The sequence below is a fragment of the Nanorana parkeri genome, unplaced genomic scaffold, assembly GCF_000935625.1.
Source record: "Nanorana parkeri isolate BGI_ZX_2015 unplaced genomic scaffold, ASM93562v1 scaffold121, whole genome shotgun sequence".
NCBI classification, from domain to species: domain Eukaryota; kingdom Metazoa; phylum Chordata; class Amphibia; order Anura; family Dicroglossidae; genus Nanorana; species Nanorana parkeri.
Window position 1 is genome coordinate 1,835,399 of NW_017306389.1, and position 23,370 is coordinate 1,858,768.

General features: G+C 41.8%; 1 protein-coding gene across 1 annotated transcript in view; it reads left to right on the top strand.

The window, feature by feature from the left end:
* The first annotated feature begins 2,672 nt into the window (after positions 1–2,672).
* The window catches only part of LOC108784622 (mitogen-activated protein kinase kinase kinase 3-like), a 71,938-nt gene continuing 51,240 nt past the window's right edge, over positions 2,673–23,370 (top strand). The window contains exon 1 of the mRNA XM_018553487.1: positions 2,673–2,731. Within this exon, the coding sequence (XP_018408989.1) occupies positions 2,719–2,731 (13 nt within the window). The 5' untranslated portion in view covers positions 2,673–2,718. The remainder of the gene's footprint in view (positions 2,732–23,370) is intronic.

Here is a 23,370-nt window from a genome sequence, read left to right on the forward strand (position 1 = left end):
TTAAAGTGTATATAAAGAGTTATTTAAAGTGTATATAAAGCCTAAACTTTTTTTTTTTTTGGCTGTACCCCATCAGGGAAATTTCCCTTCGCTTCCTGTTGAAGTGGCTCAACAGAAAGTAAGAGGAGAATTCAAAGATGTTGTATTTTCTATTACTTTTTGTACAGGATACAATGGTCGCCAGGTGTCATAGAGAGGGCGACTCACCCCAGAGACCAATTAAGACTATACAAAAGGTATAACTTTTCCACATTATATCCAAAAGTAAAAACAAATCAACGTCCCTACAAATGCTTGCTGAATACCATGGCTTGTCAGTGCTGAAAAGGACATCTAGATCTTTTTCACATGGCCCTTACAATCAGCTCCAGATTTCTAGTTCACTGTGGCATTAGATGAAACATTTCAGGAAGTAAAGGCCTTGATTCTCTTCCTGGCATGTTTCCTAGGCCCTATTTAAGATGCTGTCATCTTGTGATGCAGTCTATATGGAGCTTACAAGATGACTTCTTCTGATACCAGGGGGCAGAGACACACCACAGAAGGGAAACAGAGCAGCAACACTCAGCCCACAGTTGGCAGTGTGGTTTAATCCAGTAGAGCCTTGAGATGTGTCACTGCCTTAAAAATCCTGTTACATGTGCTCCACAAAGCTCCGCTGTTATACAGCAAAAATCTCTACAGGGTGGTCTACACCACAGCATTTAACTCCATGTTCTCAGTAAAGCTGCATTAATGCATTGCCAGCTCCTCCCCAGGAAAAGGAACACTGCTATTACGGCATCACACACCACCCCATCGGCAGTATATTCATCAATTGTCCAACACACCGATCAATCCAGAAGCTAATCACATTCCCAGGAAAGATAGTGTACCATCCACTACCATTAAATGACCAATCCCATGTCCACATACAGCACCGGCATGAAGTGCGGAGGAACCTCATACAGTCCAAACATAGCAGACCATGGAGGAGGAGCAGTGCTTCAACCTTTTAAGTCAGTGTAGCTAAATAAATAATCAGGATAGGTGTCAGTGCAGCATACTGCCCCCAGGATCGGTGTCAGTGCAGCATACTGCCCCCAGGATTGGTGTCAGTGCAGCATATTACCCCTAGGATTGGTGTCAGTGCTGCATATTACCCCTAGGAATGGTGTCAGTGCAGCATATTACCCCTTGGATTGGTGTCAGTGCAGCATATTACCCCTAGGATTGGTGTAATTGCAGCATATTACCCCTTGGATTGGTGTCAGTGCAGCATATTACCCCTAGGATTGGTGTCAGTGAAGCATAGTACCCCTTGGATTGGTGTCAGTGCAGCATATTACCCCTAGGATTGGTGTCAGTGCAGCATATTACCCCTAGGATTGGTGTCAGTGCAGCATATTACCCCTAGGATTGGTGTCAGTTCAGCAAAAGAAACCACAGAATTAGTGTCAGTGCAGCAAACACAAAAAACAAAACAACAGAACCTGTAGTTGCAGTAGATTGTGGTCATGGAAATGTAGAGTGGCCAGGGGTTGGAGAGATATGTGACCCTGCACACCTTGTTTTATTTCTTTTGAGTTATATTTAGCTAAATAGTTAAATTTGTCACAGACCAAATTAATCAAATTTGTTCTAGTTTTTTTATTGCCTTTCTATTGACTCCAAGAGGTTTGGATAGAGGAGTGTATTGTCACGGTGAAGTGCACGCACGAGAGTCATTTTAGTGTTCCTGGCAGAACACCGATCTGCACTGTATTTTTGGGTTGGATTAGACTGGGGAAACTTCTGCATCCAGTTGGCAGCTGTGGAAGAAAACAGCCTGTACATGTTGGTCTTAGGCACTTTTCCATCAACTTTGTACATTTTGCTCTTTTAAACTGTACCCATAAAAAGGACCATTATATATATATTTTTTTATTATTTTCCAAAGGTCTTTTGGCAATCACAGAGCACACATGGGTTATATAGATCCAAACCACGTACATGTTTACTTGTACTGCTATATATATTTTTTTATTATATCCATGCACAATATGTATAAAACAAAAGGCTAAGGATATTTTTATTTATTCATACAATTTAGAAGCCATGTTGGCTTAGTATAGGAAATAAGTGTTATGTATATTTATTATATCTTATATTATATATACAAGATCCCAAGGAAGAGCACAGTCTCCAGCAACTGTCCATCTATTAGTTTAGGGAAGAGAAGAGGATGAGAGAGGGGAGCAGGAAGGAATGAAGTAATGAAGTGTCTTGCCTTGCAGTGTCTGTGTTTGTGGAGACACACGCAGCTTACTAGCATACACTAGCATACACAAGGGTAGCTTCATAGGACCCAGCAAGGGCCACCCTAAAACAGGATATCAAGATCAGTGCATTGAGGAAGTACATCCTATGGGCATCTTCAATAAGTAAGTTTACAAACTTCTGGATCGATATGATAATTACCAGTGGGATAGAACTTATGGAAATTCCATATAGAAATACATATTTATTTTTAGTTTTTGACCATAGATACCCTTTAAGGCGACTGTTACACTCTGTAAATCCTTGTTTATTACGGCTGTACTGTAGGTGGAAATTGCAATGATGAATTGTAACTATGATTGGACGTAATCACACTGGATTTTCATGGATTGAAATCAGAGGACTCATTTGTTTTCCTTTACATTGCAGATTGAAAGCGTACTGCCGAACGGGTACTCACTGGAATGCGGACTTAATAGAATGTTAAACATGGGTGAGTCATAATAATTATTAATTATTGATAATCAGATGTAATCTTTTCGAGTCAATATTTATCTTATTAAACCACTGCAAACTGGTGACAGTAAAGCTGGCCATACTCACAACGAATAACATCCGTTTCTTACTGAATGGGTTGAATGTCTGTGATGGTTCTCATTCATCCAGGCCATGGTATATCTCTAAAAAAGAAATCAAGGCAACTGGACTTGCTGTTTGTTGTTCATCCCTGAAGATGTTTTGCTGGTCATCCGACTAACTTTCTCAATTCAGAATTAAGAAAGCTAATCGGATGACCAGCAAATGTCCTTAGGAAAAACAAAATACAGCAAGTCCAGTTTCTTTCTTGATTTCTTTTTTTACAGATATGAATGGGCCCGAAGTTCGATCTGTAGGTGACCCTGAAGGTACCGTATTTTTCAGTCTATAAGATGCCCCCCATGTATAAGACGCCCCCAACTTTTCTTACCCAAAATTCAGAAATCAATATTTTAAATGATATAATTCATCACACTTACCTCTGAGTCAATCACGTTATGCTCCGACATTACAGCTCTGGCTACACGCTCTCCCCGGCAGTAGCTGACGTCGGGTACAAAAGATTTATGATCGGATTACAGAGACCAGATAACAGTTTTCCTCCAGTCGTGGATCTTTTGTGCCAGTGTATTAAATGTGTGTGGGGGGCTTGGAAGGGGGGCAAAGTGTATTATGTGTGTGGGGGGGAGTGTATTATTTTATTTGAGCAGTGGGGGTGTATTAGTGTGGGGGGATCTGTGTGTATATTAGGCCCCATTCACACCTATATTTCAGGTGCGATTAGGGATTCCTGTGTCACAAACTCGCGTTTTCCTGCAGCAGGGGTCTCATACTAAATTTAGTCGGGGGCCGCTGGACACATTTTTTTAGTCGCGTGGGGGCCGCTACTATATACGGTACCAGTGTTAATGTCTGCATATGTTACAAGCGATCAAATTAATGATCGGGTGACATCCGCTGCATGTACACGCCTGTAATCTTATGTGATATGATTACATGCAGTTACAAAAACAATCACTATCCCTGGATAAACAATTGTGTAACCACTGATAGTGACAGATTCCTAACTGCATGTAATCCTTTCACATATGATTACATGCGTTTACATGTAGCAGCTGTCACCCGATCATTAATTTGAATGGGTGGCAGTTGCCGCTTGTAACATATGCAGACATTAACACTGGTACCGTATATAGTAGCGGCCCCCACGCGACTAAAAAAATGTGTCCAGCGGCCCCCGACTAAATTTAGTATGAGACCCCTGCTCTAGATCAATAATAACCTGTCTAATACTTTATCAAAGTTCTCCATTAATAAAGAGTAATATATTGTATGTAGTTCAAACCATTGAAAATAAATCTTGGTGTCGGTGTGCACTATATTTGTCCATCTCTTGGCTGATGATGTGTATTTTTAGATAACGGTTTACATTTTAATTTCCTTTCGGCATCTTGTCTGGGTTATGTAAGGCTTTTTGTTTAGTTGGCACTGCAGCTGGGGGGTATATATAGCATGTACTCCAAGAAACGAGCTGAATTCCTTTGTGCCGCTGTGTTATAAGGGAAGACTCCTCTTCTAGATGCTTGCTTCTTGGGCTGGTTAAGGAGGATTTATACCCAACCTGTATATTTATCCAATCTGAACATGGAAAGCAAAGATGCTATGCCCTGCAGTGCAAATGATTTCATGCTATCACTCATTATAACTGCTCCCCTCCACTATCTCCACAGTTAGAGACAGTTTGAAAAACATTACAAATGGGAAAGAATATACTAATACACAGCAAGGTCATAAATCACAGTTTAGCTAGTTGGTTAAGAACACAATCCAGAGAAAACACTGCCAAGTATTAAGACAGCAAGATAACAATGTCCAAAAATTGCCGCACACAGCTGGTTCACCATACATGTAGTTTATTTGAATCCAACAGCCCGCATGGTATAGTTCCCTACTCTTATGGGCTTAGTCATAGAGATAACAAGTTGCACTATCCATTAGAAAGCTTAAAGCAGACATTGCACAAAAAATTCAAGGTACGCTTTTTACATTGTTACCCACCCCCATGTAAAACAGCACATTATACTTGTAAAAAAAAACACCTGCAGAGAACAGTTAGAAAATATTCTTACCTTACGCCTGGCTTCCACCCGCAGCACCTAGGGGAGTTTGGCCTCACAATTCTAGGTACTCAGAGGTTGCTAGAGGACATTCTCATGAGATTTGGGTCCTTAGCGTTCCCAGGACCTCGCAGGAAGGGTCATGGCACCAACAGCACACAGAAGTTAGTAGTAAGGTAAATATATTTTCAAACTTCTCTGCAGTTTTTTCTTCTTTTTAACAGGTATATTATGAAATTTTTTTCATAGACGGTGGGTCACTGCGTAGTAAGGTGTCCTTGAATTTTAGTGCAAGGTCCACTTTAAAGAAGAACTCCAGGCACACGTTTTATGAACCCTTCTAGTGGGGTTACTCCCGCACTGCAAGTGTTGACTGCTCGTTTTCATCCTGGTTAAAAAAAAAAGTTGCACTCACCTGATCTTTAGAGCTGGCCAGCTCTTTGACCGATCCCTGGAGCCTCTCTCCCCCCCGCTGCAATGGTCTAAGGTCCTGGAGTCATCAAGTCCTATCCACAGTGTATAGAATGTGAAAACGGCAAGGGACATACCATCACTGCAGCGTATGAAGAGACAGGCAGGAGGGAGTGCTGTCACAGCCAGCTGGCTCCAACGATTGGGTGAGTTCTGCTTTAAAGAGAATCTGTCAAGCAAAGTGACAGGTTCCCTTGAAAAAAAAAAAACTCTTGCATTGATCCACACTTTCCCATACTCTAACAAAAAAGTAAATACACGGTGGAAGTTGATTAACCAGGAGAATCACCCACCCGCTGATGAGCTTTGCAGTGCAATTAGCTGTATATAGTGCTATATTAAATGAATACTATTTCTTCATATTATCTTTTATTTCTGTAAACAGGTTTGGTGCTGGGATTGTGCTTTGCTCAGGAGCTCCGAAAGCCCTTTTTGGTGGTTTGTTCACATACACTCGCAATCTGAGCTCTGAATAAGGTTGTTTGTACATTTTTATTGGAAGCAGCATTCTGATGGTATTTGTGTCCGATGAATGTAGGTGCACATTCTTTTCAGTTTCTTGATGTCACTGGAAAGTGGATGTTTACACACGGGGTAATGTTACACACCTATAGCTCACTTGTCTCGGCGCCATGCCTAGATTGCAGCAATGCCATGATAAAGTACGTCACTGTCCAATGTAAAAGCTAATTCCTTCACCGCCCCTTCTCTGTGTATATAAAATTCAAGGTGATACACATCACAATAGATATTTTTACTGAGTAAAATAAATAGACTGTCACTGCTGATCATTCCTTCTGAATATGCCAGCTGTTTGGCTGGCAGGCGTTCATCTGTACAGCAAAAGAAGTGACTACATAGCTTACAGTTAAAGTGGCACTCCAGCCAAAACGTTTTTTATATATATATTTTTGCCAGGTTTTTATAGCTGTCCCTGTTTTGTAGGTCCACTTTCTGTACTGGTGACAGTACAGGGGCATAAAGATAAGAGTGGAAATCTTCCAATGGGGATACAGAGGTGGGGTTTCCACTCACTTTGAAAAGATTTCCCCAGAAGGCGTTTATAGAAAAACCTTCCCTAAACTACCCAAAACTGAACATTTTTTAAAATGTATTTAGCAAACTCCTATTTTAAAATATCAGGTGACGGACATATTTATCTTAATAAAACCAGGAAAAGACATGCGTGTAACAGGGATAACCATCTGCCAGGAAAATTCTTCCTCAGGGGCCCCTTGGCTCACCTGCATACTGCCGTATGTGCAAGTTCAGGCTGGTGTATAGCAGCAAGCAGCCAGTCATTGAGTTATACAGGTGGCTGCACTCACCAGCTGTCACGTCCGGGTGCAGGTTTCTGTATGGCTCTGCATATCCATGTGAATGAGGCCTTGGGCTTTTCCTCTAGTGCCACCCAGAACCATGCAAACTGGCTATTTAAATTAGGATTATGCACAAGTAGGAAGGAAAGCGTACATCCAGAATCTATTAAGACAGCTGTGCATATAGCAACAAGGAAACCCAAGGCTTCTAGATTACTCATGCTCATGACATTGTATTGTCGGATAGAGGCAGCTGAGCCAGCGTGGACCTGATCTCTAATGCCAGGAGGTGGAGTTAAGCTAGCAGTACATGGATCGACAAGCATGCTATGCTTGGGTGACCCTGCTGTTACCATCTGGCTTGACAAAGTTGATTTTCCAATGAACTTTGTCCATTGGAAAATTGTTGGTCAAACTGTGACTGCAACCATTTAGCAACAGTCACTGTTCAAGTTTTCTGACAGCCATGGATATGCCTTGCTGTTAGAATACAATAGCTGGCAGGGGAGCTTCCTCTATCCATGCTCTTTAGCGTGGATTGGGGAATCCAGTCATTTAACATTTTAGGGTGTATGGGCAGCTTTAGGCTAGGGGTACAGGAGCGATTTTTAGTAACTCAATCACGCTACTAAAATCTTATGAGACTGATTACTCTCGGGGCTATGCTTAAATATGAAAAATAACCCAAAAGATTGCTGAAATATTAATATTCTGCGCCAAATCAAAGCTTTGGAGTAGAAGAGAGGAATACAGTCGCCAGTGCAATCAGATTTTCATTTATTGTGACCACCTCCTCTGTGTGCTGTAGAAAGAGATTCCACAGTGCACTGACTACACTATACCAGGAATTAAAGCTGAGCACTTCCAGGTTCATTTTCCCCCCTCACCATCCAAAAAGTGACATACCTGTAATAATAGAGGGACTATACTTTAGCTTTCCGGTGGCCCATTTATTGGAAAGCCACCTTCCTGCTGCTCGCCGGCTGCTGCAGGTATTTAAATGGCTCGTGGCCCAATGATTCCTTCTGCCAGCTGATAAATCCTATAGTGAGGTACGAGCCGGCGTGAGAAACCAAAGCAGGGGAATAGGTATTCAACAGGAAGTGTGAAATACCTGCAGGGGCTGGCCAGCAGCGAAAAGGCAGCATTTCAATAAACGGTCTGCCGGAAAGGTATGAGTAACGTATTATTACAGGTAGGTTATTCTTTACAAATCCCTTTTTATTGACTGGGTCACATTAAAAAGGATGGGGCGGGCAGCTTTGCTTATGACAGGAGCCAACGGTGAGTCATTCAGCTGCCTGAATCACTTCTTTATTTAGCCAACTAGCCTTGGAAGAAAATTAAGACCCAGTCGTGGTTTTCTTTTTTTTAAACTCAAAAACACGCCACCTGCAAGATAAGACCAAAGGAACACTGCTCTGAACAAAAGAGCTTCAGTCTCCTGCAGAATTTTTACATCTGACACTTTTTGGAGTGTTGAATGCTTCTAATCCTATTGTATGGTATGACTAATACAAAGTTACCATTTATTATAAACAAGGTTTACAAATCTCTGTGGCTACAGAGACCCCTGATCATTGGTGGCAGTGCAGTAAAATAGCACAGAAATAGTTGCACAGAATGAAAGCCCAGCTATGATTGGCCCATTGGATTCTCCTGCTGTAGGACAGCCAGTTCCTTGTAACATCATTATGGCATTCTGTACAGATTGTCTCATGACTCAGTGATGTTGGTTTTGTGACTCTGTTGAGCTACAGAATATCTGACTAATTCCCCTGAAGGGTTATGGACACGCTTTAGTAGCTAGTGATCAGTCTCAGACCTGTTGAAAAAGACCATGGCATAAGCCGACAACATTTTTGGAGTGATGCATGCCTTGTTAACTATGCACATCTAGTTATGCCCATCTTTAGGGGAGAAATGGTTGGAAATTACCCTTTCATCACTAAGTGCCTGTTAACATGAGATGACTGACCAGACGTAGTCTAATGTCTAAGGGATGAAACTATTGGGAGACAACAACTGGATTGATAAAATCACCTTGCCCAGATGCTGTTGTTTCCTTAGGATAAGTCAGTTCTGGGACACCCTGAAGAATGTCTCCCCTTTTCTTAGGCATAAATGCAGATATCCGGCTGATTCTAGGCATGTTGTGCCTGAGCATTTTGCGTAGGGGTGTCCACATCATGTAAGCATGTCTAGCCAGCCTATGAAAGGCCTGCATTGATGGGCTTTGGGCTTCTGTCAATGGCATCACTTTGACATCAATTTGAGATTCTCCTGAGATCATTCAGAATTCATTACCAGGTGCATCTGACCTGCAGTTGACCTCCTTCTGACTTGCATTTGACTTGCTTCAAGGGGGTTATGTCTTTCCATAGACTGTTATGGGATCCTGCTTGAAAAAAAAACCAAGGCCCCTATTCTTTGGCTAGCTTTAGAGCTCACTTATGTAATAGAAGTTCTGTGGTTACAGTTGACATACTCATTATATACATGTCTGTATGTAGAGATCCTGCTGCCCCAAGCACATCTGAGTGATGAGGTCCTTATGTGCTCTTTATGACTATTCTTTCTGTAAAAAAAATTTGCTAGAATGTGCTATTGCAGTCAGGATATTGTCTGCATTACAGGTGAAACTTGAATAATTAGAATATCGTGCAAAAGTTCATTTATTTCACTAATGCAACTTAAAAGGTGAAACTAATATATGAGATAGACTCATTACATGCAAAGCAAGATAGTTCAAGCTGTGATTTGTCATAATTGTGATGATTATGGTTTACAGCTCATGAAAACCCCAAGAACCCCAAATCCACAATCTCAGAAAATGAGAATATTACATGCAATCAATAAAACAAGGATTGTACATAGAACAATATCGGACCTCTGAAAAGTACAAGCATGCATATGTACTCAGTACTTGGTTTGGGCCCAGCCGCTACTATATACGGTACCAGTGTTAATGTCTGCATATGTTACAAGCGATCAAATTAATGATCGGGTGACATCCGCTGCATGTACACGCCTGTAATCTTATGTGATATGATTACATGCAGTTACAAAAACAATCACTATCCCTGGATAAACAATTGTGTAACCACTGATAGTGACAGATTCCTAACTGCATGTAATCCTTTCACATATGATTACATGCGTTTACATGTAGCAGCTGTCACCCGATCATTAATTTGAATGGGTGGCAGTTGCCGCTTGTAACATATGCAGACATTAACACTGGTACCGTATATAGTAGCGGCCCCCACGCGACTAAAAAAATGTGTCCAGCGGCCCCCGACTAAATTTAGTATGAGACCCCTGCTCTAGATCAATAATAACCTGTCTAATACTTTATCAAAGTTCTCCATTAATAAAGAGTAATATATTGTATGTAGTTCAAACCATTGAAAATAAATCTTGGTGTCGGTGTGCACTATATTTGTCCATCTCTTGGCTGATGATGTGTATTTTTAGATAACGGTTTACATTTTAATTTCCTTTCGGCATCTTGTCTGGGTTATGTAAGGCTTTTTGTTTAGTTGGCACTGCAGCTGGGGGGTATATATAGCATGTACTCCAAGAAACGAGCTGAATTCCTTTGTGCCGCTGTGTTATAAGGGAAGACTCCTCTTCTAGATGCTTGCTTCTTGGGCTGGTTAAGGAGGATTTATACCCAACCTGTATATTTATCCAATCTGAACATGGAAAGCAAAGATGCTATGCCCTGCAGTGCAAATGATTTCATGCTATCACTCATTATAACTGCTCCCCTCCACTATCTCCACAGTTAGAGACAGTTTGAAAAACATTACAAATGGGAAAGAATATACTAATACACAGCAAGGTCATAAATCACAGTTTAGCTAGTTGGTTAAGAACACAATCCAGAGAAAACACTGCCAAGTATTAAGACAGCAAGATAACAATGTCCAAAAATTGCCGCACACAGCTGGTTCACCATACATGTAGTTTATTTGAATCCAACAGCCCGCATGGTATAGTTCCCTACTCTTATGGGCTTAGTCATAGAGATAACAAGTTGCACTATCCATTAGAAAGCTTAAAGCAGACATTGCACAAAAAATTCAAGGTACGCTTTTTACATTGTTACCCACCCCCATGTAAAACAGCACATTATACTTGTAAAAAAAAACACCTGCAGAGAACAGTTAGAAAATATTCTTACCTTACGCCTGGCTTCCACCCGCAGCACCTAGGGGAGTTTGGCCTCACAATTCTAGGTACTCAGAGGTTGCTAGAGGACATTCTCATGAGATTTGGGTCCTTAGCGTTCCCAGGACCTCGCAGGAAGGGTCATGGCACCAACAGCACACAGAAGTTAGTAGTAAGGTAAATATATTTTCAAACTTCTCTGCAGTTTTTTCTTCTTTTTAACAGGTATATTATGAAATTTTTTTCATAGACGGTGGGTCACTGCGTAGTAAGGTGTCCTTGAATTTTAGTGCAAGGTCCACTTTAAAGAAGAACTCCAGGCACACGTTTTATGAACCCTTCTAGTGGGGTTACTCCCGCACTGCAAGTGTTGACTGCTCGTTTTCATCCTGGTTAAAAAAAAAAGTTGCACTCACCTGATCTTTAGAGCTGGCCAGCTCTTTGACCGATCCCTGGAGCCTCTCTCCCCCCCGCTGCAATGGTCTAAGGTCCTGGAGTCATCAAGTCCTATCCACAGTGTATAGAATGTGAAAACGGCAAGGGACATACCATCACTGCAGCGTATGAAGAGACAGGCAGGAGGGAGTGCTGTCACAGCCAGCTGGCTCCAACGATTGGGTGAGTTCTGCTTTAAAGAGAATCTGTCAAGCAAAGTGACAGGTTCCCTTGAAAAAAAAAAAACTCTTGCATTGATCCACACTTTCCCATACTCTAACAAAAAAGTAAATACACGGTGGAAGTTGATTAACCAGGAGAATCACCCACCCGCTGATGAGCTTTGCAGTGCAATTAGCTGTATATAGTGCTATATTAAATGAATACTATTTCTTCATATTATCTTTTATTTCTGTAAACAGGTTTGGTGCTGGGATTGTGCTTTGCTCAGGAGCTCCGAAAGCCCTTTTTGGTGGTTTGTTCACATACACTCGCAATCTGAGCTCTGAATAAGGTTGTTTGTACATTTTTATTGGAAGCAGCATTCTGATGGTATTTGTGTCCGATGAATGTAGGTGCACATTCTTTTCAGTTTCTTGATGTCACTGGAAAGTGGATGTTTACACACGGGGTAATGTTACACACCTATAGCTCACTTGTCTCGGCGCCATGCCTAGATTGCAGCAATGCCATGATAAAGTACGTCACTGTCCAATGTAAAAGCTAATTCCTTCACCGCCCCTTCTCTGTGTATATAAAATTCAAGGTGATACACATCACAATAGATATTTTTACTGAGTAAAATAAATAGACTGTCACTGCTGATCATTCCTTCTGAATATGCCAGCTGTTTGGCTGGCAGGCGTTCATCTGTACAGCAAAAGAAGTGACTACATAGCTTACAGTTAAAGTGGCACTCCAGCCAAAACGTTTTTTATATATATATTTTTGCCAGGTTTTTATAGCTGTCCCTGTTTTGTAGGTCCACTTTCTGTACTGGTGACAGTACAGGGGCATAAAGATAAGAGTGGAAATCTTCCAATGGGGATACAGAGGTGGGGTTTCCACTCACTTTGAAAAGATTTCCCCAGAAGGCGTTTATAGAAAAACCTTCCCTAAACTACCCAAAACTGAACATTTTTTAAAATGTATTTAGCAAACTCCTATTTTAAAATATCAGGTGACGGACATATTTATCTTAATAAAACCAGGAAAAGACATGCGTGTAACAGGGATAACCATCTGCCAGGAAAATTCTTCCTCAGGGGCCCCTTGGCTCACCTGCATACTGCCGTATGTGCAAGTTCAGGCTGGTGTATAGCAGCAAGCAGCCAGTCATTGAGTTATACAGGTGGCTGCACTCACCAGCTGTCACGTCCGGGTGCAGGTTTCTGTATGGCTCTGCATATCCATGTGAATGAGGCCTTGGGCTTTTCCTCTAGTGCCACCCAGAACCATGCAAACTGGCTATTTAAATTAGGATTATGCACAAGTAGGAAGGAAAGCGTACATCCAGAATCTATTAAGACAGCTGTGCATATAGCAACAAGGAAACCCAAGGCTTCTAGATTACTCATGCTCATGACATTGTATTGTCGGATAGAGGCAGCTGAGCCAGCGTGGACCTGATCTCTAATGCCAGGAGGTGGAGTTAAGCTAGCAGTACATGGATCGACAAGCATGCTATGCTTGGGTGACCCTGCTGTTACCATCTGGCTTGACAAAGTTGATTTTCCAATGAACTTTGTCCATTGGAAAATTGTTGGTCAAACTGTGACTGCAACCATTTAGCAACAGTCACTGTTCAAGTTTTCTGACAGCCATGGATATGCCTTGCTGTTAGAATACAATAGCTGGCAGGGGAGCTTCCTCTATCCATGCTCTTTAGCGTGGATTGGGGAATCCAGTCATTTAACATTTTAGGGTGTATGGGCAGCTTTAGGCTAGGGGTACAGGAGCGATTTTTAGTAACTCAATCACGCTACTAAAATCTTATGAGACTGATTACTCTCGGGGCTATGCTTAAATATGAAAAATAACCCAAAAGATTGCTGAAATATTAATATTCTGCGCCAAATCAAAGCTTTGGAGTAGAAGAGAGGAATACAGTCGCCAGTGCAATCAGATTTTCATTTATTGTGACCACCTCCTCTGTGTGCTGTAGAAAGAGATTCCACAGTGCACTGACTACACTATACCAGGAATTAAAGCTGAGCACTTCCAGGTTCATTTTCCCCCCTCACCATCCAAAAAGTGACATACCTGTAATAATAGAGGGACTATACTTTAGCTTTCCGGTGGCCCATTTATTGGAAAGCCACCTTCCTGCTGCTCGCCGGCTGCTGCAGGTATTTAAATGGCTCGTGGCCCAATGATTCCTTCTGCCAGCTGATAAATCCTATAGTGAGGTACGAGCCGGCGTGAGAAACCAAAGCAGGGGAATAGGTATTCAACAGGAAGTGTGAAATACCTGCAGGGGCTGGCCAGCAGCGAAAAGGCAGCATTTCAATAAACGGTCTGCCGGAAAGGTATGAGTAACGTATTATTACAGGTAGGTTATTCTTTACAAATCCCTTTTTATTGACTGGGTCACATTAAAAAGGATGGGGCGGGCAGCTTTGCTTATGACAGGAGCCAACGGTGAGTCATTCAGCTGCCTGAATCACTTCTTTATTTAGCCAACTAGCCTTGGAAGAAAATTAAGACCCAGTCGTGGTTTTCTTTTTTTTAAACTCAAAAACACGCCACCTGCAAGATAAGACCAAAGGAACACTGCTCTGAACAAAAGAGCTTCAGTCTCCTGCAGAATTTTTACATCTGACACTTTTTGGAGTGTTGAATGCTTCTAATCCTATTGTATGGTATGACTAATACAAAGTTACCATTTATTATAAACAAGGTTTACAAATCTCTGTGGCTACAGAGACCCCTGATCATTGGTGGCAGTGCAGTAAAATAGCACAGAAATAGTTGCACAGAATGAAAGCCCAGCTATGATTGGCCCATTGGATTCTCCTGCTGTAGGACAGCCAGTTCCTTGTAACATCATTATGGCATTCTGTACAGATTGTCTCATGACTCAGTGATGTTGGTTTTGTGACTCTGTTGAGCTACAGAATATCTGACTAATTCCCCTGAAGGGTTATGGACACGCTTTAGTAGCTAGTGATCAGTCTCAGACCTGTTGAAAAAGACCATGGCATAAGCCGACAACATTTTTGGAGTGATGCATGCCTTGTTAACTATGCACATCTAGTTATGCCCATCTTTAGGGGAGAAATGGTTGGAAATTACCCTTTCATCACTAAGTGCCTGTTAACATGAGATGACTGACCAGACGTAGTCTAATGTCTAAGGGATGAAACTATTGGGAGACAACAACTGGATTGATAAAATCACCTTGCCCAGATGCTGTTGTTTCCTTAGGATAAGTCAGTTCTGGGACACCCTGAAGAATGTCTCCCCTTTTCTTAGGCATAAATGCAGATATCCGGCTGATTCTAGGCATGTTGTGCCTGAGCATTTTGCGTAGGGGTGTCCACATCATGTAAGCATGTCTAGCCAGCCTATGAAAGGCCTGCATTGATGGGCTTTGGGCTTCTGTCAATGGCATCACTTTGACATCAATTTGAGATTCTCCTGAGATCATTCAGAATTCATTACCAGGTGCATCTGACCTGCAGTTGACCTCCTTCTGACTTGCATTTGACTTGCTTCAAGGGGGTTATGTCTTTCCATAGACTGTTATGGGATCCTGCTTGAAAAAAAAACCAAGGCCCCTATTCTTTGGCTAGCTTTAGAGCTCACTTATGTAATAGAAGTTCTGTGGTTACAGTTGACATACTCATTATATACATGTCTGTATGTAGAGATCCTGCTGCCCCAAGCACATCTGAGTGATGAGGTCCTTATGTGCTCTTTATGACTATTCTTTCTGTAAAAAAAATTTGCTAGAATGTGCTATTGCAGTCAGGATATTGTCTGCATTACAGGTGAAACTTGAATAATTAGAATATCGTGCAAAAGTTCATTTATTTCACTAATGCAACTTAAAAGGTGAAACTAATATATGAGATAGACTCATTACATGCAAAGCAAGATAGTTCAAGCTGTGATTTGTCATAATTGTGATGATTATGGTTTACAGCTCATGAAAACCCCAAGAACCCCAAATCCACAATCTCAAAAAAGTAGATTATTACATGCAATCAATAAAACAAGGATTGTACATAGAACAATATCGGACCTCTGAAAAGTACAAGCATGCATATGTACTCAGTACTTGGTTTGGGCCCCTTTTGCAGCAATTACTGCCACAATGCGGCGTGGCATGGAAGCTATCAGCCTGTGGCACTGCTGAGGTGTTATGGAAGACCAGGATGCTTCAATAGCGGCCTTCAGCTCTTCTGCATTGTTCGGTCTCATGTCTCTCATCTTTCTCTTGGCAATGCCCCATAGATTCTCTATGGGGTTCAGGTCAGGCGAGTTTGCTGGCCAATCAAGCACAGTAATCCCACGGTCATTGAAACAGGTTTTGGTGCTTTTGGCAGTGTGGGCAGGTGCCAAGTCCTACTGGAAAATGAAGTCAGCATCCCCATAAAGCTTGTCTGCGGAAGTAAGCATAAAAGTGCTCCAAAATCTCCTGGTAGACGGCTGCGTTGACCCTGGACTTAATGAAGCACAGTGGACCAACACCAGCAGATGACATGGCTCCCCAAATCAACACAGACTGTGGAAACCTCACACTGGACTTCAAGCATCTTGCAGTGTGCGCCTCTCCAGTCTTCCTCCATACTCTGGGTCCTTGGTTTCCAAATTAGATCAAAATTTGCTCTCATCAGAAAAGAGGACTTTGGACCACTGAGCAACAGACCAGGTCTGTTTTTCTTTAGCCCAGGTAAGACGCTTCTGACGTTGTTTGTTGTTCAGGAGTGGTTGACAAGAGGATGTCAATGATGGTTTTCTGCACAATTGTCAGGTCAGCAGTCTTTCCCATGATTGTGATTCCTACTGAACCAGACTGAGAGACCATTTAAAGGCTCAGGAACCTTTTGCAGGTGTTATGGCTTAATTAGCTGATTAGAGTGGGACACTTTGAGCCTAGAATATTGCACCTTTTCACAATATTCTTATTTTCTGAGATTGTGGATTTGGGGTTTTCATGAGCTGTAAGCCATAATCATCACAATTATGACAAATCACGGCTTGAACTATCTTGCTTTGCATGTAATGAGTCTATCTCATATATTAGTTTGACCTTTTAAGTTGCATTAGTGAAATAAATGAACTTTTGCACGATATTCTAATTATTCGAGTTTCACGTGTATATGTAGTACGACTTTTTAACTTATGGTACAGACCATCAGACAAGAGAAAGGAGAGATGGTTTTATGTATTCTGAGCTATAAAAAGCCTTCTGACTCCTCTGAAGATCTTCTAATCCCCCTTCTAACTACATTTCTCTTGCTGAATTTAATAATAAATCTCCAGAGGTTGTAAATTATGAGACTTGGTGCTGTCCTCTTTAATCCTGCTCTCGGCTCTGCAGGAAAAATGGCCAATGCAGACATGTATTTCCAATAGCAGTACTTTCTAAAACATGGCACAATTACACAATATACTAAAATAGAATATGAGAATCCTCTAAGTCAGCGGATCTCAACCTGTGGATCGCGACCCCGTCGGGGGTCGAATGACGATTTGACAGGGGTTCGTCCCGCTAAAACCGCCCACAGAAAATCACCATAGGAATGCATAGCTAGATTCCTATTGGCTATTTCACTTTGCAATAGCAAACTAGCTATTGCACCCGCCCTCTGCAGCTGCCGCCAATCAGCAGAGGGGGACCTGCAGTTTTCCATCAGGTCCCCTTCTAGTGATTGACAACAGCAGGGGGCAGGTGCAATAGCTAGTTTGCTATTGGCTATTGCCAAATAGCAAAATAGCCAATAGGAATCTAGCTATGCATTCCTATGGTGGTTTTTTTATTTTATTTATTTTTTTATTCTGATGGCGTGCGGCACAATAAGGCTGCAACTGTTTAATAATCAATATGTGCTCTACAGCAGAGCTTACAATCTACATATGAAAGTGGGTTGTAAATAATAATACTAATAATAAAAATAAAAAAATGTTTAAGTTTTCCTTTGAAAAAATTGCTATTATTTTAATTATTATTTTAGAAAAAAAATGACTTATTTTTATCATCTACCTATAAAATCTACATATAAGAATGGGTTGTATATAATAATTACAAAAAAAGTTTGAGTTTTCTTTTGAAATAAAATTACTATTATTATACATTTTTTTTGTTTTCAAAAGAAAACTCAAACCTTTTTTATTTTTATTATTATTATTAATAATTACAACCCATTTTTATATGTAGATTTTATATGTATAAAATACACCTTTTATTATTATCATTATTATTAATAATAAAAGCCGACACCCTCGGCTTGTGTTATATGGTTTGCCATTTTAGCTGTTACAGCAGTGGTTCTCAACCTGTGGGTTGCTGTGTGATTTCTGCTGTGCTAGGTGAGAGTCCTCCTCAGCCCTCTCCTAGCGCAGCAGTCTCAGTTCTCCCGCCACGCCGCCAGATGTCGCTGCAGCAGCCACGTCATCCCTAAATTTTACCGTTGGGGGTCACCACAATTTGGCAAATGTTACCAAGGGGTCCCGGCCCTAGAAAGGTTGAGAACCACTGCTCTAAGTGGTCCACAGGTCCCTTCACCCAGCCAAGAGAACACAGAGAGAATGCTTTGCTGTTGAGTTGATGTTTCTTATCTTGTCACCCATAGCAATGTGCTCAGGGATTGTGAATCTTTGTGTTCCCTTGTGATATGTATATTATGGTGGAAAATAATCACTCTCTTTTACATGCACATTTTCAGTAAAAGGCCCCTAAGTATTAGTAATGCGTTGGGGCTAGATCTGGCACAAAAATGTAGTTGTTGCCAAAAACCACCAATCAGGTTTCACCTTTTATAGGATAAAAAAATATATATACAAGTATGCTGTGAGCAACAACTTTTGTTCTGCTGTGCTTTCCACCAGTTTTAAAGAAGAACGCGCAGGCAGTATAAAACGTAACCCTTGCAGTGGGACAACCCCATGCACTGCAAGAGTTAAGTGCTCGCTTTGGTCTAGGGTCTAAAATAAAAAAACGTGGTGATAAACCTGTATGCTCTTATATAACACGTTTACTGAAGCTTGCTGTTGGGCAAAGTTCAGGTTGAGGTTACAATAAAATAGAGTTCTTGAAGAGTTGTAAACAAATCGGAGATATTTTCAGCACAAAGGAAGAACACAGCAAAGACCTTTTAAGGCAGACTAGCAAAAGAGTGCTTGTTCCAGAATAGGAAAGGTTGCAGATAATACTAACAACGCTGAAGAAGCGTTTTATATATATGTAGTTATATACAGAAGTATCAATAAGATGTAGTAACAATATGTACAATGTTGTGTTAAGGTTTTCTATGTGCAAGAAAGAATGCCAGAGGATATCATAGGGGCCAGTGTGTGCAGGAGAGGAGTGGAGAGGGGATAACATCAGGCAGCATTTGCATGAGAGAATTGGGGAGGAGACGTGCAAGAAAGAACATAATATGTGCAGAAGAATTACAGGTATGGCGATGGGCAATATTTACAAGACAGAAGAACAGAAGGTGTGACAGCAGGCAGTATGTGCAAGAGGAGTGTGAAGGGTATAACAGTAGTCATTATGTATAGTAGAAGAGTGTGGAGGGTATGACAATGGGCAGTATGTGCAGGAGAGGAGTACAAAGAGTATGACAATGAGCAGTATTTTTAGGAGAGGAGTTCAGAGAGTATGACAATGTGTGGTATGTGCATGAGAGGAGTGCAGAGAGTATGACAATGGCCAGTATATGCAGGAGAGGAGTGCAGAGAGTATGACAATGGGCAGTATATGCAGGAGAGGAGTGCAGAAATTATGACAATGGGCAGTATGTACAGAAAAGGAGTGCAGAGAGTATGACAATGGGCAGTATATGCAGGAGAGGAGTGCAGAAATTATGACAATGGGCAGTATGTACAGAAAAGGAGTGCAGAAAGTATGACAATGTGCAGTATGTACAGCAAGGAGTGCAGAGAGTATGACAATGGGTAGTATGTACAGCAAGGAGTGCAGAGAGTATGACAATGGGTAGTATGTGCAGGAGAGAGGTGCAGAGAGTATGACAATGGGCAGTATGCTGACCGTATGCGCAAGACCTTTAAAGGCAGAATAGCACAGCACAGCAAATTCCCAGGTCGCTGGTCCTGCCTCTTACAGGGAGGCCTGAGAGAGCAATCACCAGGCCACAGTGCAGTCACATTGGGGCTGGTAGAGAGGCTACAGTCATGTATACGTTCTGACCAGAGTAACTTGGAGCTCCCAGAAGGCTTTACGCAGAGTTCTCCTTTAAGTGTTTATGCCGATTTATCAATCAAGGATAAGGTACTAATTTATGACTAATAAAATGCTTTTATAGTGTATTATTGACAATATACGTTTGAAAATGTTTTCTTAAAGTAGAACAAGTTCTGCAGAATGTCTATGTTTCGTGTAGCATTCTCCCAGGTCACTGCATCACACTCAATCCTGAGAAATGGAACCTCCCTGGTTAGAGGGACAATCCTGCATGTTCTGCTTTTTGTATCATGCCATGATGTACAGATATGTTCTTTCAGTGTTTGTGGCAACTAAAGGGTCGTTACTCATTCAACTTAACTTATTAGTAAACTTCAGAAAGAATTCGGTGCTTTTACTAGTCTGGAAAAAATTTACATTGGATCGCTCCTCGGGGTCCCCTGAGCAAGGAGTAATGCATTTATTTTCGGCCTACGCAGCATTTCCTGGATTGCAATCACTTAAAGGTATAGAAAATCATTTAATCTTTTGTGGATTGCAGGGGAATGATTGAATAAATGAATGCTTAACTGTACCAGGAGGAATTTCAGAATGGCAGTTTGATATATCTGCTCGGGAATGAGGAAATAGATCAAAAGTTTTGATGTGAGAGGTTTAAATTAGAAATTTCTTTACATAAACATGATAGGAGTTAAAGGGTCAGTCCACCTGAAAGTGATGCCATTGATTCTTTACACTGGCTGAAAAACACATCTGCAAGATCTCTGCACGGAATGTTCCAAACTCCTCCCACCTTCCATATCGATTATGTCTTGCCCTCCCTGTTTGAGATTCCTTTAATTTTATACCATGTACAATGTCACAGAAACTATGGAACGTCAACACATTCAGCAGAAAGTTCGGCTCCAGATAGGGTTGCCACCTTTTCTTCAGGCCAAACCCGAACACTATAGCGCGTCGCGGCGATTTGTTTGTACAGTATACACTATGCATGTATTTTGTAAATAAATGACATTGGAGTTAATCACAACTTGCCAGATATGCATTCTGTAGATAAGTGTACAAAGCAGTACCCATATACCTTGCCGCACTTCTTACCAGATATGCCAAAAGTAACGGGTGCCGGTAATGACTGCGGATGGCGCTGCTCACAACAGAACAACAATACAGATGTCTCCAGCACACCGGCACCAAGATCCCATGTTACTGCAAATCCATTTGATTGGATCCTGTGCGGCTGATCGTACCGTGGGCGGGTCTGCTGTGCCATTGACTTGAATTGCACTGCCGCGCCCCCTCCTACCCCAGAACGCAGGGAGGCTTTATATAGGCGGTCCCTCGCGTTCAGGGCACGGGACATTGCGGTAGATGTGCGGGCGGGTGGAAACAAGGCCTTAAGTAGAACACCACACATACGTTTTATTTGTTTTGTGTGCGAGTATTAAAATATAACACATAAGATCTGTGTCCCCAACCTTCATTTCCTATTGTGTCACCTATAAAGAAATAGCGTCAGGTTTTGTTCCCCTGCCTGTATCCTTGATGTGTACTATTGCACATAAAAGATGCCCCCACAAAACATTTTGGGGGGGGCATGTTTATTGGGCAATACTGATCCCCCCTTTCCAATTAATATTGCATTTGATCAAAATGTATTAACTTCACCCCTCCGTGTTTTTTTTTCCCTCGATACCCTCTTACCTTTTTCACTGGAGTTATCCACAATAAATATACTCACTGTTCTGTTGTCATCTACTGCTCCACAGCCACATGCCAGGTCCCATGCTGCTATTTACTTATGTCATCAGGAGCTGGTTGTCCCTTCCTGGTACTTGAAGCCAACACCCTGATGATGCGTGCAGGTCATCCTCAGTCCAGTCGCAGGTCCACCTTCTACCAGCGCAGGTTCACCCTCCTACAGCCGCCAGCAAGTTGTGTGACGAAATCGCTGCTCTCCACAACCCCTGCTAGCCGGCTGGCTGCCGGAGAAAGATCCGTCCCTCACGGCTCCCTCTCTCCCTGATGTCACTTCCTCCTACAGCCACGGAGGAGAGACACAGGAGAGGGAGAGTCGAGGGACGGGAAACAGCGCCACCCGGTGTCCGCCGCAAGTCATGCTAGTATGCGGCATTGTACCGTTTGAATGATGTGCCCGGGCGGGAGGTGGGCACAGACCCGGGCACATGATTGCAAACCCGTACTGCCCGGGTGAAACCCGGACGGGTGGCAACCCTAGCTCCAGAGCAGGTATAAAAACTCAGTGAGTTTAACAGATGACAGCCATAAGTAATACATTATCTTTGGGTGGATGGACCCTTTAAAGCTGAACTCAAACCTAATTTGTTTTGAGTACCCCCAGTATCATAGTTTTATTTCCTGTTGATCTGCAGCGGACTAGATGAAAGCACACAAAGACCACCATGTTGCAGATTTTGGAGCTGGTGGTTACCCCATTAAAAAAGGCCTCAGAGAGATCAGAAACTGAAAGTCAACAGTTATTTATTAAAAAAAACAAAAACATGCAGAACTATATTTGCAAAGCAAAAAGGGATCTACGTACACAATTTAAGCATTTGAGCTTACTTACACTTTAGTATATTACAGCTTACCAGTCATTAGATGTGGTGGCTTCATTAGTTTTTTTTCAGGCTTTTTATTTCTACGTGGTGATGCTGCCACTTATACGCGTTACTTACTGTACTGTATCTGTGGAGGAGCAGCGTTGTCATCCTAGGAAAGAATATCTTCCCTACTCCTCATCTCAATGGACGGATGTTGGGGGTTCACAGAGGAGAGCTAGGCAGGTCTGATAACACTGAAGAGTGTGCAGGAACTTGTAAGTACACTGGACTTCTGGCAGAATTATTAGTTATTTTTTTGCACTTATCAAACAGATATAACAAAATGCTTTCAATTGTATAATTAACACACCATATACAAGAATTTCTTTGTTAGGTTTTAAAAATAATTTAAAGCTAAAGTCCACCTTTAAAAAAATGATAAATGCATATATATTCATAAAAGAAACAAATGTGCATTTATTATGAATTTGCTTTGGAGCCAGTGAAGCATTGCATCCGCTATCATTGGATTGTTTGTGCAATGCTCTGGCTCCTGCAGATTCTTCTTCCCATCCTTGTCCATACCAAGGTACAGATATTCAATAAAGTTGGCCATACACTGTTATATCTTTTTGTTCAGCCTACAGACTTAATGTAAAAATATAGCAGATTCCTCCATCTATGCTAAACAGCATGAATGGACGAAGCTCCCGCCGTGTCCTTTGCATTCTGACAGCTGCTGTCAGAATTCTCAAACAGTCGCTATCAACATTCTCAAACAGTGAGGGCAGCTGATTGGCTATCATCACTGTTCACCTGAAGATTTTCCATCCAGCTCTTTCAATTTCCTGATTGAAGCATGCCAGATGGAAGGGTGCCAACAGGGGCAGGCAAAATGTGCACAGTGTATGGACAGCTTAACATTCAGGGAGGAAGTGTCAATGGAATACAAGTGCAGTGACATCACCGCACTTGTCTTACATTAAGAACTGTGGGGGCAGGCGGTGCTTGTAGTTACTCCATTCGCAGATCCTGTCAAAAGATCTGTGAATGGATGACGGAGTTTTGTGGGCCGAGCCAGATTAAAAATAGTAGCAACAGCTTGCAGGGAGAGGAACCCTGTGTTTCAGGTAAATGGGGTG